General features: G+C 55.7%; 5 protein-coding genes across 5 annotated transcripts; 3 read left to right on the plus strand and 2 right to left on the minus strand.

Moving 5' to 3' along the window:
* Positions 1-1650: 1650 nt before the first annotated feature.
* Positions 1651-3788, plus strand: CTHT_0013860 (putative hsp70 family protein; the record flags this gene model as incomplete). The annotated part of the gene is made up of 4 exons (XM_006691837.1): positions 1651-1853; positions 1912-2520; positions 2576-2827; positions 2885-3788. The coding sequence occupies 4 exons, from the start codon at positions 1651-1653 to the stop codon at positions 3786-3788; spliced, it is 1968 nt and encodes a 655-aa protein (XP_006691900.1).
* A 785-nt stretch (positions 3789-4573) lies between these two features.
* Positions 4574-9870, minus strand: CTHT_0013870 (uncharacterized protein; the record flags this gene model as incomplete). Its single annotated transcript, XM_006691838.1, has 6 exons — positions 4574-6000; positions 6073-8905; positions 8966-9008; positions 9066-9094; positions 9148-9781; positions 9854-9870. 6 exons carry the CDS (start codon positions 9868-9870, stop codon positions 4574-4576), a joined length of 4983 nt encoding a protein of 1660 aa, XP_006691901.1.
* A 790-nt stretch (positions 9871-10660) lies between these two features.
* CTHT_0013880 (uncharacterized protein) lies at positions 10661-11926 on the plus strand (the record flags this gene model as incomplete). Its single annotated transcript, XM_006691839.1, has 3 exons — positions 10661-10829; positions 10930-11049; positions 11259-11926. The coding sequence occupies 3 exons, from the start codon at positions 10661-10663 to the stop codon at positions 11924-11926; spliced, it is 957 nt and encodes a 318-aa protein (XP_006691902.1).
* Positions 11927-12107: 181 nt separating this feature from the next.
* Positions 12108-13243, minus strand: CTHT_0013890 (uncharacterized protein; the record flags this gene model as incomplete). Its single annotated transcript, XM_006691840.1, has 5 exons — positions 12108-12226; positions 12306-12923; positions 13007-13057; positions 13108-13127; positions 13200-13243. 5 exons carry the CDS (start codon positions 13241-13243, stop codon positions 12108-12110), a joined length of 852 nt encoding a protein of 283 aa, XP_006691903.1.
* A 915-nt stretch (positions 13244-14158) lies between these two features.
* Positions 14159-15396, plus strand: CTHT_0013900 (uncharacterized protein; the record flags this gene model as incomplete). The annotated part of the gene is made up of 2 exons (XM_006691841.1): positions 14159-15151; positions 15211-15396. 2 exons carry the CDS (start codon positions 14159-14161, stop codon positions 15394-15396), a joined length of 1179 nt encoding a protein of 392 aa, XP_006691904.1.
* Between the last annotated feature and the right edge of the window lie 566 nt (positions 15397-15962).

Genomic DNA, 15962 nt, shown 5'->3' on the forward strand with positions numbered 1-15962 from the left:
GGTATTGTGATCATCGGAGTCACAGAGTTGCAGTCTGGGTGGTTGGGAGTCTTGGTATTGGGAGTGTGTGTGTGTGTGTGTGTGTGTGTGGTGGGGGGGGGGAAGGGGCAGGCCTTCAACACAATGTCAAAACATCAACAACACCGAGACAACAGACAGTGACATGAAAGCTTGAAACCAGAAAAGCTCTAGAATCGCTGGTATATGGTTGGTGACTTACAACTACCAACATCCATGTTTTTATATATATATATTTTTTACCCCTTACTTTTGGTAGTGTACAGTGTGCAGTCAATAATCATACAATGAAAATACAATGAACATTTATTCCCCCCACCCATTCCTTTGACCGTCCCTGTTGAACCCCTCATGATGCCCCGAAAGGTGTGATTCCACATGACGACTGCCAAAATCGAAGGCGGGGAGCTCTTTTCTGTCCCTTTGTGGAGAGAGAGAGAGAACCAGCACCGAAACAAAACCTCGAACGACCCCATTTACCCTTTAGTACTGAACACCATCACTATTGGCGACACCATCGGGATGTGGGCCCGGGTCCCGAGAATCCGCACAAACTGCGGTGTGCCCCGGGCCCCCGGATCCGGGAGGGTCCATCGCCTCACCGGATACTTTGGGGTTGCGTCGGACGATGGCCGCAGCCCGAGGCTTTCTCCAACGTCTTCGTCGCGTTTTCTCGGTGTTCCGTGGGACTGACAAGAATACCAACCTCTTCTTCCCTCTCCACAAGGACTAGGATGTTCATCTTATTGACACGTGATTTTCCGGTTAGCTCCCTGCATCTATAACCCGATTTGTCGCTTCCACTTGCTGCCCTCCGGAATGTGGCTGCTGTGGCTTACCACCAAGCCATCAATCACGTGACACAAGTATGCCCCTCTCCTCCCCCTTCAAAACCCCGCGATGCTCAAGGCCGTTAAGAACTGCAACCCAGCCAGGCAAGCGTATCCGGCGGTTCGTTCACAGGGCTGCGACCTTGGGATCGGTGCATGCAGCAGATACGGTATCAAGACCTGCCTGAGCAGGCAGCAGTTTTTGCAAAAATGAGGCACCGCTTGGAAAATGGGAAGCCAAGAGAGATGGCGGTCTTAGTCTTGGGAGTTTGCGTAATTTCCGACTATGATTCAATCGCGCAGATTTTGTGATGCTTCCTGCTTCCTGATGTTTACACTCATTTGTGATTTTGCTTTTTAAACCAAGACTCTGACTCGTTGGTCTTGTCAGATGTCAGTCAGTCGGCCGTTGATCGCAACTACAGGATTGCTGCGAGGGACTCAATAAGGGTGCGGCTGGGCTGCTGTGGGCGAACGACCCCTCGCCAACACGACGTGGTCAGCCCCGCCGTCAGCCATCGCCAAGCTCGGCGTCATCAGCATCAGCATCAGCGCATAGCACTTGCACTACATTGAGAAAAATTCAGCAGCCTTGTGTGAATCGTGAAGGGGAAGAGGGAGTTGTTTTAAGCTGCTCGTCTCTTCCCCAACTTCAACGAGACGGTTGTTTCTAGGGTATTGTCCTCTGTACAAGCTCAAGCAGGAGTGTGTCCATTCATCCTCGTCTCCGAGCAGCTTGTGATACATCAACGGCCTCGAACAGATCGGATGGAGTTTAGATAATGATTGTGTAGCGCCCAGCATGAGCCTCCCATTGCCCTTGCACACGTCGTCCAGCCAGCGGAACCGCGAGAGCAGGTCCTACTATACCACACAAACACGGTCGCCTGCTTCGGCGGAGGGCAAGTCCATCAATGGCGCGGCAACGACGGACGTTAAGGAGGAGAAGCCCAGAAGCAAGGAGCGCATTATTGTTGGCGTTGACTTTGGGACTACATTTTCCGGGTGAGCCCGAGCCCGATCCCGAGCCATATGTCCTCATTGCTCTTGCTGACAATACTAGCGTCGCTGCCGCATACACTGGTGCTCCGGACGAGATCGAAATAATCAAGACCTGGCCCGGCGGAAATGGTATCACCTCAGACAAAGTCCCAACCGAGCTGTCCTACGAACCTGCTCCTCCTAACTCCCCTCCCGGCACGCCTCCCACAGTAAAATGGGGCTTCCAATTCCGTCCCGAAGAGCCACGTCTGCGGTGCATCAAGCTCTTCCTGGACCGCGCGCAGAAGCTGCCCTTCTACGTGAGCCCCCTGGAGACGGCCAGCCAGTTGCGAAAGAACAAAAAGACCGTCGTGGACGCCGTCGCAGACTACCTCACCCAGATCCGGAAGCACACAATGGACACGTTGCGCAGGCGATACGGCGAGGGGCTCGTAGCCTCGACACCGGTCGATTGGGTGCTGACATGCCCCGCGGTATGGTCAGACGCGGCGAAGAATACCACGCTGTTGGCGGCCGAGCGGGCAGGGATGGGCGAGAAGAGTCAGATCCGGATGATTAGTGAGCCCGAGGCGGCCGCGGTGTACACGCTGAAGGCGATCCAGCTCCAGCCGACGCACTTAAAAGTTGGGGATAATCTGATCGTATGTGATGCGGGGGGCGGGACGGTTGAGTAAGTATGCTGTTCTGGTTCTGAGAGCTTGAGGAGGAAGTGCTGACGAGTCCAGTTTGATCGCGTATAAGATTGTGTCCTTGACACCTCTGCGCGTCGAAGAGTCGGCCGTCGGGACTGGAGGGCTGTGTGGCAGTGCGTTTCTTAACTACCGCTTCGAGGAGCACGTCAAGTCGAGGCTGGGTCAGACGCGGTTTGATGAGCTCAAGACCAAGAAGGCCAAGTCGTGGCAGATGGCGCTGAAGTACTTTGAGGAGTTTGTCAAGCGTAGTTTTAACGAAGATGAACATCAGGAGGTCAACATCCCGTACGTCTCTGCTGCACCTCCCCTTCCGCAGAAGCCCGGCTTAACTAACCCCTTAAGTCTCCCCGGCCTCCCCGACGACGAAGCCGCCGGCCTCGACTCCGGCTTCCTCCTCCTCACCTCCTCCCAAGTTAAATCCATCTTCGACCCCATCATCAAAGAAGTCTGTGACCTAGTCCAAGGCCAAGTCGACGTCCTCCGCCGCAAAGGTGCCATCGTCTCAGGCATCATCCTCGTCGGCGGTTTCGGCCAAAGCGACTACCTTTACCGGCGCCTGCGCGCCCACTTCGCCCCAGCCTACGACGACGAAGGCACCATCCCCCCTCCCCCACCCTACACCGAGCTCCCGACCAACCCCCCTCCCCCAGACCCCCTCGCCGACCGGCCCTTGCCAATAGAAGTAATGCAGCCCATCCACGCTTGGACGGCCGTCGTCCGCGGCGCCGTCCTCCGAGGCCTCGAGTCAGGCTCATCCACCGTCCTCTCCCGCCGCGCACGCATGCACTACGGCACGTCCTACGCCACCGTCTACGACGAAACCAAGCATCCCGTCACCGAGCGCTACTGGTCTCCCCTCTGGGAGCGCTGGATGGTCTCGGACCGGATGCAATGGCACATTCGGAAGGGGGAGCCCATCTCCCCGACCAACCCCATCGCCTTCCACTACACGCGCAACTTCCGCCCCGGCCAGAGCATGGTCGTCACGGATGACCTCATCGCGTGTGAGGCGGATGATCCGCCGGATCGGTATACTAGGGATCTTATTCATGTGTGTACGCTGACGACGGATCTGAGTGCCGTGCCAAGGCATTTGTTTACCAAGTTGACGACGACGAGGGGAGTGGAGTTTTTGAATTTGGATTTTACGCTGGAGATGACGGTGGATAGTGCGGGGTTGGGGTTCGAGTTGAAGGTGGATGGGGTTAGGTATGGAAGGGTTGAGGCCGAGTTTCATTCTGTGTAGATACCTATCTAGGGAGAAAGAAAAAAAAAAAAGAGGGGAGAAGGAAGGGGGGGGGGAGTTGGGGGGAGGGCGGAAATGTTTAGAGGGGTTGGTCTTTGTCTTTGTAAGTTTAGTGTTCAGTTGGGATAAATAAGGGTGCTATTGGGTTTATACTCGACAAGCTTGAGGCGTTTGCTGGCAAGGTTATCAAGCATAAACATGAGGTTTGGATAGTACGGTAGTACGGTAGTGATAGGCATGGTATATCAGGCAGGCATTCGAGCACATTGAAATTCATTGGTTGGTTAAAATCTTGTTAAGATTTCGATGGGTCACCTAGGCCAAGGTCAAGCAAGTCAGTTGAAGCGCCTACTTCGGGAGGAGAAGAGGTTATCAGCGACAGTCCTCCTCCTCCTTTCTCCTCCTCCTCTTCCTTACCAAAAAAAAAAAATAAATTATTGTCGACGTGGGGTATCAACTTTAATTCATTGCTTAATTGATATGGATGAATTGCTCTATCCGGCATTTCAAACCAAACCAAACGACCTTCCTATTTCTTTGACGAACAATGTCTCGTAGGTAAGTCATCCTCTCTTCCTCATCAGGGGCTATTCAATTCCTCAGCCTTCACAATGCTGCCCTGACCATCTATTACCCAAGCACAAGACTATGTATATGTACAAGATGCAAAAAAAAAGAAAAAGAAAAAGAAAGAAGACAAAATTCTAGTTCTTAAAATGAGGAGAAATCAAAGCTCAACGTTCTATAACTCCGGTATCGTCCCGTCACCTTCCCGGTCATAATTCTCAAGCTCCTTCTTCTACAGACAGCCAATACGGCTCCCTCCTTAAAATCCTACACGCCTCCTCGGCCACCCACGTCCTCGCCTCATCCTTCGACCTAGTCCCCCTCACCTCAGCAATAACCGTCCCATCCACCAAATACCGACACCCAAACCTCCTCTTGCTGTCCTTGTCCTTCTTCTTCCCCTCTTCCATGACGCTCTCCTCCCCTTCCGAACCCTCCTCCCGCTCGCACTCAAACACCTCATACCCCACACTCCTCCCCAAAGTCCTCATCTTTGAAGTCAGTACATTCAGCTCCTCCCGCGGATGCAACACTCCCATCGGGCCCAGCTCTACAATCCTCTTCATCAGGCGGTCCAGTCCAACTCTTTCTAACACCCGGCGACAGACATCCATGTCCCCTGAGTCGACCCACACGGCGGCGAGTACGGCCTCGAAGACGTCGGAGAAGACTTTTGGCGCGCGAAGCTGGGAAATTAGTCGCCAAGGGTAGCGGTCGCCGTGAGTAAGGGCGTGCTGCACTTCGTGGCGCATGGCGGCGTACCGGCGGGTGGTGTCGTTCATGAAGCGGGAGAGCTGAATGGTGTTGTGGCGGAGGAAGGCGGTTAGGGGGACGCGGACGTGGCGGGTGCGGAGGGTCACCCCGCCCGAGTGTTCACCGTTACCCTCAGATATCGCGGTCTCAGACCCTTGGGACGAGCTAGGAGAGGGCGGCGCGATGATATCCAGCTCCTCCTGGAGGATGGTCCATTCCTCGAGGATCAGCACGGCCATAATATCCTGGTTAACGAGCGCGCTCTTCATAATATGTAAAATATACGGCACGACCATCTGCTGCTGCCCGTCCACATTGCACTTATACAGCTCATACAGCTTGGTCGCAACCAAAAAATCCAGCAGCGCATCGCCCAACAGCTCCAACCGATCCAGCGAGCCCCTGACCCCCGGGCCGGCTGGGCAAGAGGAATGTGTCAGGGCCTCAACCAGCAGCGACTTCTTCTTGAACTCATACCCCAAAAGCTGCTCCTCAATCCGACGCATCGTCTTAGGCAGCGGGTCGTCCGCTGCGGCGTGATTAAACAAAATATCACGACACCGGCCGACGGGCAGCCAGTCGATGGGCACATCGGGCAAGAAGAGCGGGACGCAGGTCAGGGCGCGGTCCGTGCCGCCGGAAAGATAAGCGGCGCCAACCAGGGCCTCGACGACATCGGCGACCGTCTTGGTAGAGAGCTGGCGCGGCGCTGTGACGGAGGGCGGGCGGCCCAGGATGGAGGAGATGGTCGGGGGGCGCCAGCGCTTCTGGACCATTTTCGCATCGATGATGTACCGGTCAAGGCCAAAGCCGACGGCGGCGCGGAAGAAGCGCATGTTGGAAACGATGCGGTCCTTGATGGGGGAGAGAAAGCCTTCCGGATATGTCAGGTCTGGACAGTTAGCGTGAGGAATATTCCATCCATTAAGGATGAGGGGGAAGGCCTGTTAGGGGAGAGGATTACACTTTGCCTCGCAATTCACCGTCGTAAGAAACTTGAGTAAGGCATCCCCCAAGAACTCCATATTCTCATAATCTCCTGGCCTCTGAGCCCCGGACGCCCACAACGCCCTGACCACATTTCCCAAATCATCCCCCCCCATCCCCGTCTTCTCCCTCAACCTCTCTGTCAACAGATCCCTCGCCAGCAAGTGGTCCCCCAGCACGACCAGCAAGGCCGGGATCATCAGCGCAGCCTCGGCATACTTCGCCGGCACCGCGTCCATCACGACCTCTCGCAGGGGCACAATCCGGTCGAACTTCGGCTCTCCATTCTGCCCCATCGAGACGGGCATCGCGTCAGGCGCGGAATTCTTGCGAAAAAAGCCAGCTTTGTGCGGCAGCACTTTCCGCATTCCCACTTGCGGCTCGTTCTCTGGCTCCCGCGGCGGCAAGAATGTATGGTCGCCGAAGGGGTAGTTCCTATCGTGCACCCACCGCAGGAGATGGTCTGGATGGCGCTTGAGGAGTCTCTCCGTGACTCGCCCCTGGAATGTCAAGGAGGACGGCAGAGAGGGGCAGAGCAGCCGCAGGACGTACTCTCCCTTGCCGAGGATCCGAAAACGATGGGAAAAGGCAAGAGATAGCAGCGCCGGGGTATCGTCCGGCTCTGTCTGGGTGTCCTCCGGGCGGTCGATGGCCTCCTGGTCCTGATCCATCGTTACCTCCCACGAAGTCTCTTTATCATAAAACATGAAGAACTTCTCCATCCGCGGCACCTCCACAGGCAGGACGACCTCCCACCGAATCTGTTCGCCATCCCTGACCCTTGTCAGCGTCATCCCCCTCTTCCACAACTTCTTGCTCTGCCTCCACGCCTGGGCAACGGCCACCCAAGGATCCATCACGTCCTTGACATTCGCGAGCCCATCTCTGCTTTCCAGCTCGCCAAACACCGATTCCTCCCGGATCGGCAGCAAATGCTTCCCCACAAGGCCAGCCTCGTACAGCTTCTGGTACGCCTGGAAGGCCGCGTCGCGACACGCATCCGCCTCGCTCAACCACGACCTGATCCCTTCGATGCGTCTGAGTTCTGGTGGAAGCACGACCGGCAGATGGACCGTCGCTCTCAGCGGAACGGGAGCGAACGTGTTCACGGACTGGCCGTGTTCGCCGTGGAGGATGTAGAACGGGCGTAGCTCGGTAAACGCGCTTGTTGAAGACCTCAGCGTTCCGCAAAAGTGCTCCAGATGGGCTTTGGCGTCGTGCAGAGTCACCTGCGCCCCGGTCTCAGGATCTCTTAAGACCGGATACTCGTCCTCTTTCTCCGTCTCCACGACGATCCCATTCTCGATCTCTTCCACAATCCTCACAACCCGCATGTCATCCTCGTACATCTCCTTCATCTCCCGTTCCCGTTCATCCCATCCCTTCGCCTGCTCCCCTTCCGGCACCATCAGCACCAGCTTACTAACCCCCATCCTCGCCCTGCCCCGTCTCTGTATAAAACTCTTCAGATTCTCCGGCACATCAAAGCACACCACCAGATTACATGCGGGCACGTCGATCCCTTCCTCCAAGACGCTCGTCGCAACAACGAGGTTGACCTCGCCCTGCCGGAATGCCTGCAGCGCTTCCAGCCCGTCGTCCTTGCCCTTCTTTATTAAGTCGATGTATTCCCGACGCTTGTTACTGCGGCTGCCGCCTCCGGAGCCAGGGACACGGGTTGTCCCGCCGACCATGCAGGCAACGCGGTAGTGGGGTGCTGTCCGGGGATGGATGGAGAGAATATGGGACAATACCGCGGCGGTGGCACGTTCCCGGACGAAGATGATGCCGACGGGTTTGCGGGAAGGGTCGTCTTTGGCGAAGGACTCGAGAACGTCCAGCAGGGCGAGAATTTTTGGTGATAGGGGAGAAGGTCCTTGGTCGGTTGTCGCCGGGGGCTGGGCATTGACTTGGGAGAGGATGGATGAGATGTAGCGGCGTTCTTGCACCTGGAGGTTGTACTCGAAGATGGGGTTATATAACTCCACTTCTTCTTCATCCAAGGGGCCAGTTGAAGCCTCCGGGTCGTCGAAAAACGCCGAAATGACTTCGTGAATGTAGTACTCTGCTGCCCAAGGTCCCAAACGTTGGAGCATGTCCTTGGTGCGGATACAGAGCGCATACATATGCTCCATGCTCCGAGTCTTCCTCTTGCTCACTACCTTTTGCAGCTTCGCCCGGCTGCGCTGGCTGCCGTCCATGACCAGATGCTGGATATATGGATCCTGCGCGAGCTGCATCCCCCGGTACGCAGCGATCAGCCTGCCCAGCACGGGAGGTTCTGGCACTTGCCCTTGCGGATCCCCCGGGTATGTAACAGTCACCAAGTCAGGCTTGGTCACCATCTGCATCAACTCTGCCCGGTGCCGACTCGGCGTCTTACACACCGCGAACAGCGTCTGCTCCAGTTTTTCCAGATCAGCGGGGTTAGTCCTCATCACGGGGCTCGCCGTCAGTCCCAGAACGGCCGGAACCTGCGCTCCTTTTGCTTTCAGTGGAGCATAGTGTTCCTTCATCACCCTGGAGACGGGGTTCATCTTGATACAGTGGTGCGCCTCGTCGATGACTATGAGTGACAGCGCTGAGAGCGGTACCAGAGCGTGGGCGACAGCATCGAAGAGGATTTGGTAGGTCGAGACGATGACCCGGGTGTGTTTGAGCACGCCGTCCCAGACGCCGGGAATGGCGGACCACGTCTCGATGTCGTCATCGCCGCAGATCAGGCGGGTTGTCACCGCGGGGAGTTGGGTCTGGATAACAACATGCTGTTGGTGGCAGAGAGGCACTGTCGGGGCAAGGAACCAGACGACCTGAGCTGTCAGTTGAGGCTTTTAAGAAGCAATTCAGCTTTTTAAAGCAGGCTGGCTCACCTTATCGCTGCGTTCGAGCTCGTATTGTATGCGGAGAATAGCCCTGGAATCGTCAACATGACCTCAGGGCCTCAAGCCTAGAGTTTGGAAACTCACTTACACCTGTGTCTTGCCGCTCCCAGTGTCCATCTTCCAGCTAGCATGTCAGCGCTGTCACCTTCGCAATCAACTGCACTTCATACCGCTACGATAACATTCTGCTTCAAACTCTCCTCCAGCATCTCGAGCTGATACGCCCTGGGTGTAATTGGCGGCGGGGGGCTCGGAGGGCTTGCGGTCACGGACATTCTGCTGGGACTGTCCTCCCTAGGAACAGCGTCGGCCGTCTCAACCTCGCGGGAGAGCTGGGCTGAGACGGCCTCAGAGTCCGAGGCGCTGGAGCTACAGCTCAGCTCATCGTCGGTCGTAGTGGCTGACATCGCCCTCGTCTGGGAAAGAGAGCGCAAAGGCATGTAGCTCGTCATCGTGGGTGCTGGTCTGGTGATGCGGCGACCGTAAGGTTGGGGTTGCGCATGAAAGGACTTGAAGTTGGGTTCCTGGGATGCAATTGGAGCACCCGGCGGGTCTGATAATAAACTCGTCGAATTAGGTATGCCTCTCACGTCTCCCGTCCTGCTTTTGGTGCGGTCCTGGGTAAGGACGTGGTGAAGCTCACAGCTCGAGGATGAAGCTGACGCAGCACTATGTCGTGCTCCTCTGTTGGTGTGCGCAAGGCGACTGGATCGAGATAGTGACAGGCCTGAACCCAGCCTTAATTCCGGTTTTGTCAATTTAGACCGACTCATGCACTTCGTGACATTGGCGATGGTGCCGGGCCTATGGTCCGTCAGCGTTGCGCTTTTGCCGGCCTCAGTTATGTACATTATTATTAGTAAGGAAAGGACATACTCGAGCCTGGAGGGCATCTTGACTACGTCTCACAAACGAGCGCACGGCTTCAGACATTTTCCGTCCTCTCAGAGACCACAGCCCACGCGGTTTGCGACGCTACCTGCAGCCCAACCGTGGACTAAGCGCAGTACGCTGCTGTTGTGCTGCTGGCTCTGTGACCGTGAGACCCCCACTATTTTTTTGTGGCAAAAATTGTAGAGTTCGTCCCGCTCAGCGGGAGCCTGTTTGTGCATTTCCGTCTGAACATTGGACTCCCCTGTCAAACAGAAAGTCATGAACATGATGAGGCTGTTGGAGAAGAGAATTTATCCTGGCTTGGGGACTTGGACTTCGATCACACGATTAACTGAGGTGAATATTCTGGAGTTAGTTGCTTCTTCCTAACAGTCTAGGTTTTTTTTTTTTTTCCCAAGGCGCTTCAGACCTGCCTTGAATCTCAAATGTAAAAAAAAAAAAAAATAATGAGATCGCTTACTATATCTTTGGTTATCTGTCGCTCGAAACCAGTGGGGTCTCAAAGCCACCAGCCAACATCAATCACCCGCTGCCGTTCGCATATCCCCCCTACATACATACCTTGGTCTCTATCAATAGTGGAGCATACAAGCCACAGCAGTCTCAAGAGCAACTCATTCACCTCACTTCACTCTCATAAAACCTCAAGACTTAACACTTCAATTCATGAAATAAACCCCCCAATTTAACCCCCCCCCCCTCTTCAACCATTCAAGCCTCCTACTCTTTTTTATACTTGACTACTTACCCCATAAACAAAACCCCCCCCCCAAAAAAAATAAAATAAAAATGCCCACAGCCCTTTACGCAGCAGGCCACAACGCCTGGAACCAACTACAATTTAATCTCAACCCCTCCACTAAAATCCCCGAACCAGACGACATCCCAACATTCACTTGTGTCCTGCGCGTGGATGAAGCAATCGAGCGTGTTAGAGCATTTCCTACATATACAGTAGGTAAGCAATTCTCATACTCACTCACGATTCTCTCAATTCTCTCACATCCTCTCGGGATATGACCCCAACTGAGAGTGCTCACTAAAACCAACACCCTTAGTCTACACTAAAACTGGCCGCCATCTTGCCGGGTCAATGAGTAAAGCTCACTACCACCTCCTCACAACAAACCCCTCCCTCTACGATTCTTTCATCGAATGCTCTAACGGAACCGTCGTCGGTACGTTTTTCCCTTCTTCCCCCCCCCCCTTCCCTTCTAATCTCTTACCTTCCACCACAGGACCTTAGGTAGCTAATTTACATCCCCAGTCCAAACTCCCTCCGGCTTAATCCCCCACCATTCTCTACACTCCCTCCTTTCCCCTCCCCCTGGTCCTCACCCGAACCCCCCAGACCCCCTTCCAAACATCTCTTCCCCAATACAAATAGTCCCCTACTCCACCGGCTTTGCCTGCCTTACCTCCAGAGGCCAAGTCCTCACCTGGGGCGACGGGCGGTATCCCGCGTGCTTAGCACGCGACGTCTCTCCTTCCCAACCCGCCCACCTCCCGGCAGCAGTTCCTTACTTAGAGGAGTTGCCTACGGGGAAGATTACCAAGCTAGCAGCGGGGTATGGGGGGTTATTGCTCGGTGCGGTGACGGAAGGAGGGGATTTATATTGCTGGGGAGTAGGGCGACGCCTAGGCAACGGGGTTGGTGTTGGTACCAACACGACGGATGCAGAAGAGAACAGGGTGTTCCTCAAGGGAGTGGGCGAGGTACCGAGGCCGGCGGTCATTACTAACACCGACACCGACACCGACACCGACACCGACACCGACACTGACACTGACACTGACACTGATGCCGAGGAAGGGAAGGATGTAGCTGATGTAGCGATTGGGTCGGCGCATGTGCTGGTGTTGACTACGGAGGGGGAGGTGTATGTTACGGGGGATAATCGATGGGGACAGCTTGGGCTGGGGAAGGAGGTTACGAGTACGGGAGGGAGATGGAAGAAGTTGGATTTGAGGGGGGTTTTGCGGGAGGGGGAGGTTGTGAGGGGGGTTGTGGCTGCAGCAAAGGGTTCGTTTTTGGTTGTGGAGAGTAAGGGATAAGCTGGGACATCACTGGTCCATGATACCCTCGGAATGTAGGTGTTGTTTTGGTGGTAGATACCCTTTGTTGTTGTTGTAGGCCGTCCATGAGACCCGTCGGCTCCTGTGTGTCTAGTACACCGGTGCCTTATGCCCTAACCCACGCCGTGCCGTCATTAACCCCTCTCCTAAGGCCAACTGATCATAGATTCGTCAGGTAATCCTCAATCTCCTGCGGTGTCAGCTTCCGGAAGCGCGGGCCCCTTGCACCCTCGACGCCCTCGACACCGAGGAGGTGGTCTGCCGGCGGGCCGACAATGCCTGGACAAATCAAGCAAAGTTAGCAGCAATTCAGCCCCCCCCCCCCACACACACAAAGAGTCTCGGTCCCAGTACGCACCAATCTCGATCGTCTCCCCGTTCATCTCGCCCTCAATCGTCTCCTTCAACGTCAACAGCGCAATATGCACCGCATCCTCGAGCTCCAGCCCCTCCGTATACCGCTTCTCCAAGAACGTCTTAGCCGTCGCCGCGCTCTTCCCAATGGCCGTCGCCTTCCAAGGGAAGTAGCTCCCGCTCGGATCAACCTGGTACAGCATCGGCCCGCCCTTAAGGATCCCACCCGTCTTACCACCAGGCGCCTTCTTCTTTTCCCCCGTTGACGTCCCCTGTCCCTCTGTTGTCTTCTCCTCCTCCTCAGGCAGGATCCCCTCATCCCAGCCGGCAATCAACAAGCTCACACCGTACGGCCGCACACCGCCCGACTGTGTGGCCTCCTGCATGACGCGGGCCACATCCTGCACGAGGATGCGTGTCGGCGGGTACTCGTTGTAGATGCGCTTGTAGTTGGTGTGTGAGACCTTGCGCGCGCGGTCGACCAGCACGCGGTAGTCGGGACCCATGCCCGCGTAAACCATGCCGATGTTGGGGGTAATCAGGCTGATTTTGGAGAGGGAGGAGGGATCGGCGAGGGGCGTGGATGATTTCTTTTCCGTGGCGAGGACAATACCGTTGGTTGCTGGGGGAGAATCATCAGGATTTGTTCAGTTGTCTGGAGAAGTTGAGGAGGGGAGAAGGGGGGGGGGAGCGCGCGGGGCATACCCTTGATGCCCAGGGCTGTTACGCCCTGGTTGACGGCGTTGAGAGCATATTCTGGGATTGTTAGACCGGACGTCGAAGTGATAGAGGCTCTTGTGACTGACCAATCTGTACAAGCTTGCCGCTGAGCCGGGTTAGCTGTTGTTCGCTGCCATCTCCAAGTCTGCCGGCGACATGCCCTGCGCTAACAGCTTACCTGGGCGAGAAGGTTGTGAGCGAGAACGAGTACCGGTCCGCCATGGCGACTGGGGGGTTCTATGGGTTACGGATCGATATTTTCGGCAATGCTCGGTCTGATAGATTCGTCGTCAATTCGCAGAGAGGCAAATTGGTGTGAAGCTGGTACGGGTGTTCAGGGCCAAGGTGGGCTGTTGTCGATAGTTCCAGTCGATTATCGATGCACCAAGCTCCCCAGGCCGCCAGGCAGCGCAGGCACGGCGGAGTGCGCGTCTGCTGAAGCCGTGCCCAGCCTCAGCCTGGGAGCTTGGGCCAACCTGCGAGAAGATACGCAACATGATTGGTCAACTTGACCCTTCGATATGGGGTATTGGTACGTACCAGGCTCCATGCGACTGCGGGGCTACTGAATTGGGCTTGGCAACATGGGCCCGTGGAGATTTTCCGTGCGAGGGACGATGCGCGTGAAATTCTCCTTTTTTCCACCGTTTATTTTTTTTTCGTTTTTTTTTCCCTTTTCGCCCCTTCTGGGACCTTTTCTTCTTGTCGAGCCATGCGAGGTCGAGTGCAGCATGCACCCGCGCGTCAAGGTAGGTTAAATCAGGGGCAGACGTATATTGGCGCATTATATCGAGATGCTAGACGCCCGAGTCTGCTTCAGTGGCAGTGGCAGTGGCTGTGATAACAGAGGCGTGGCGCCTGCGCTTGGCTTCTTGCCTCAGACGGTTGGTGTGGGCTAAATCTGGGAGAGCATTTGCCATAGTCGGCTTGCAGCGCGCAGCAAACGCTGGCATCTTTGACAACAGCCGGCGCTCACACTTCTCCTGTCTCCCTTAAATGCGCAGCCCATCCGCGCATCTAATGCCGCTTCTAACCTCACCAGACACATAACATTAAGACCAGATCGCATCTACAGACACAGCGTCTTAATCGATCATTCGAATCTTAATCGCAGCGACTCCTTAGCGTGCGGACACGATGGCTTCCCGACCCTACGGTCCCGACCAGCCGTACCAGTCATCATGGACCTGGCCGACCAACACGCCCTCTGAATATTCGTCCGGCAACGTGGTATCTAACGCGAACATCGCCTCCCCCGCATCTTCATCCAGCCAGACGCCTACCCACGGTTACTCTACTGCCCTGCCGTCGTCGACCCAGCATTCCGGCACATCCGCTTACCCCGCGTCTCAGCCACAGGACCAGCAACAGCAGCAGCAGCAGCAGCAGCAACAGCAGCAGCAGCAGCGCCGCCGTCATTACGGCCCGCGAACCTGCCGCATCTGTCTCGAGACCGTCTACCCAACGACCGAACTCGACGACTCCTTCGCGAGCAAAGTCTTCCAAACCAAGGCGCGCGTGCGCTATGTCTCTGAGGACCCGTCGCTCGGCCGGCTGATCAGCCCGTGCCTGTGCAAGGGCTCGCAAAAGTACGTGCATGAGGGGTGCTTGCAACAATGGCGCAAGACGTCCCCGCTGTCGGAGCGCAACTACTGGCGCTGCCCGACCTGCCAGTTCGAGTACCGCCTCGAGCGCCTTACTTGGGGCCGCTGGCTGTCGAACAAGTGGACGCGCATGGCCTTAACTGCGGGAATTATGCTGTTTGCTATGTTTGTGCTGGGCTTCATGGCCGATCCGATCATCAACTTTGGGCTCGACCCTATCGGCTGCATTATCCGCTTCTTCTTCGGCATCATGGCTAGCATCATTCGGCTGTTTACCTTCGGATACTGGCCTGCGCGGAGCGTGGAACCGGAGCCTGAACCGGAGCCGGCGACCTGGGGCTGGCACTTCATCAAGGGCTTCCTCTCACTCGGCCTGCTTGGCTTCCTGACCTCCGTGCTGCCCACGTCAGCCGGCTTCCACTTGATCGATATCCGTATTCCGGGTGGCGCGCGGCGCCGTGGTCGTGACCGTCTGGACTACGTCAACTGGTTCCTGGTCTTCCTTGGCATTGCGTCTTTCCTGACGGTAAGCACCCTTCTATGATGATGTGAAAGGTTGTTGGACAGTGAGCTAACTGAGCGCAGGGCACTTGGAAGCTCGTTAACTTCGTCAGCTCGATGGTCCTGGAGAACGCCAGCATCAAGGTCGTTGATATCCAGGGCTCGGATGAGCCTGATGAGGATGACGTCACGGCACCAACTACTCCGACCTCGCCTACGGCAACGTCGAGAAGCAGCTTTGTCTATTCTGAGTCTAAAAAAGACCAGTGACGGGGTGTCCTATTACCTCTCGTTTGGCTTAGTCTTCTTGTTCGTCGAGTGTACTTAACTAGACCGTAGGTTTTTCTAGTACATGTATATTTTCCTCGGGTAATATACTACTTCTTTCTGCCACTTCTATCTCTCCCCCCTCTCCCCCCCTTCCCCTCCCCCTCTCCTTTCATTTTCAGATCCCATGTTTTTTTTGTCACCCCGCACACTCTTAAGTTGCCACAGCTCTACCTCTATGCAGTGTCAACTAGTCTGTGTGCGAAGATCAAGCCTGGCTGCTCACCCTGAGACTGGGACGTCTTGTCCTGGTCTCACTGGGGTTGACGCCTGTGCGTTAATCTATGCCTGCAATGGAGGGGTCTTTTTTTCGGGGACTTTCTCATATATATGAGCTTCCTAGGCGTAAGGGTCATTCGTTGACCGCTGCCACCGTAGAGGATGATGGGTTGCTGCAAGGCTGGGTTAATACAGTTTCTGCTGTTTGACGTATGTTTTGTCATGCCCTTGTCGGAATAGAGACTTTAGTCCCCGACAGTCGTTTAAGGATTTGTATATCAGCTTCGTAG

Source organism: Thermochaetoides thermophila (genome assembly GCF_000221225.1).
Source record: "Thermochaetoides thermophila DSM 1495 unplaced genomic scaffold scf7180000011814, whole genome shotgun sequence".
NCBI lineage: Eukaryota > Fungi > Ascomycota > Sordariomycetes > Sordariales > Chaetomiaceae > Thermochaetoides > Thermochaetoides thermophila.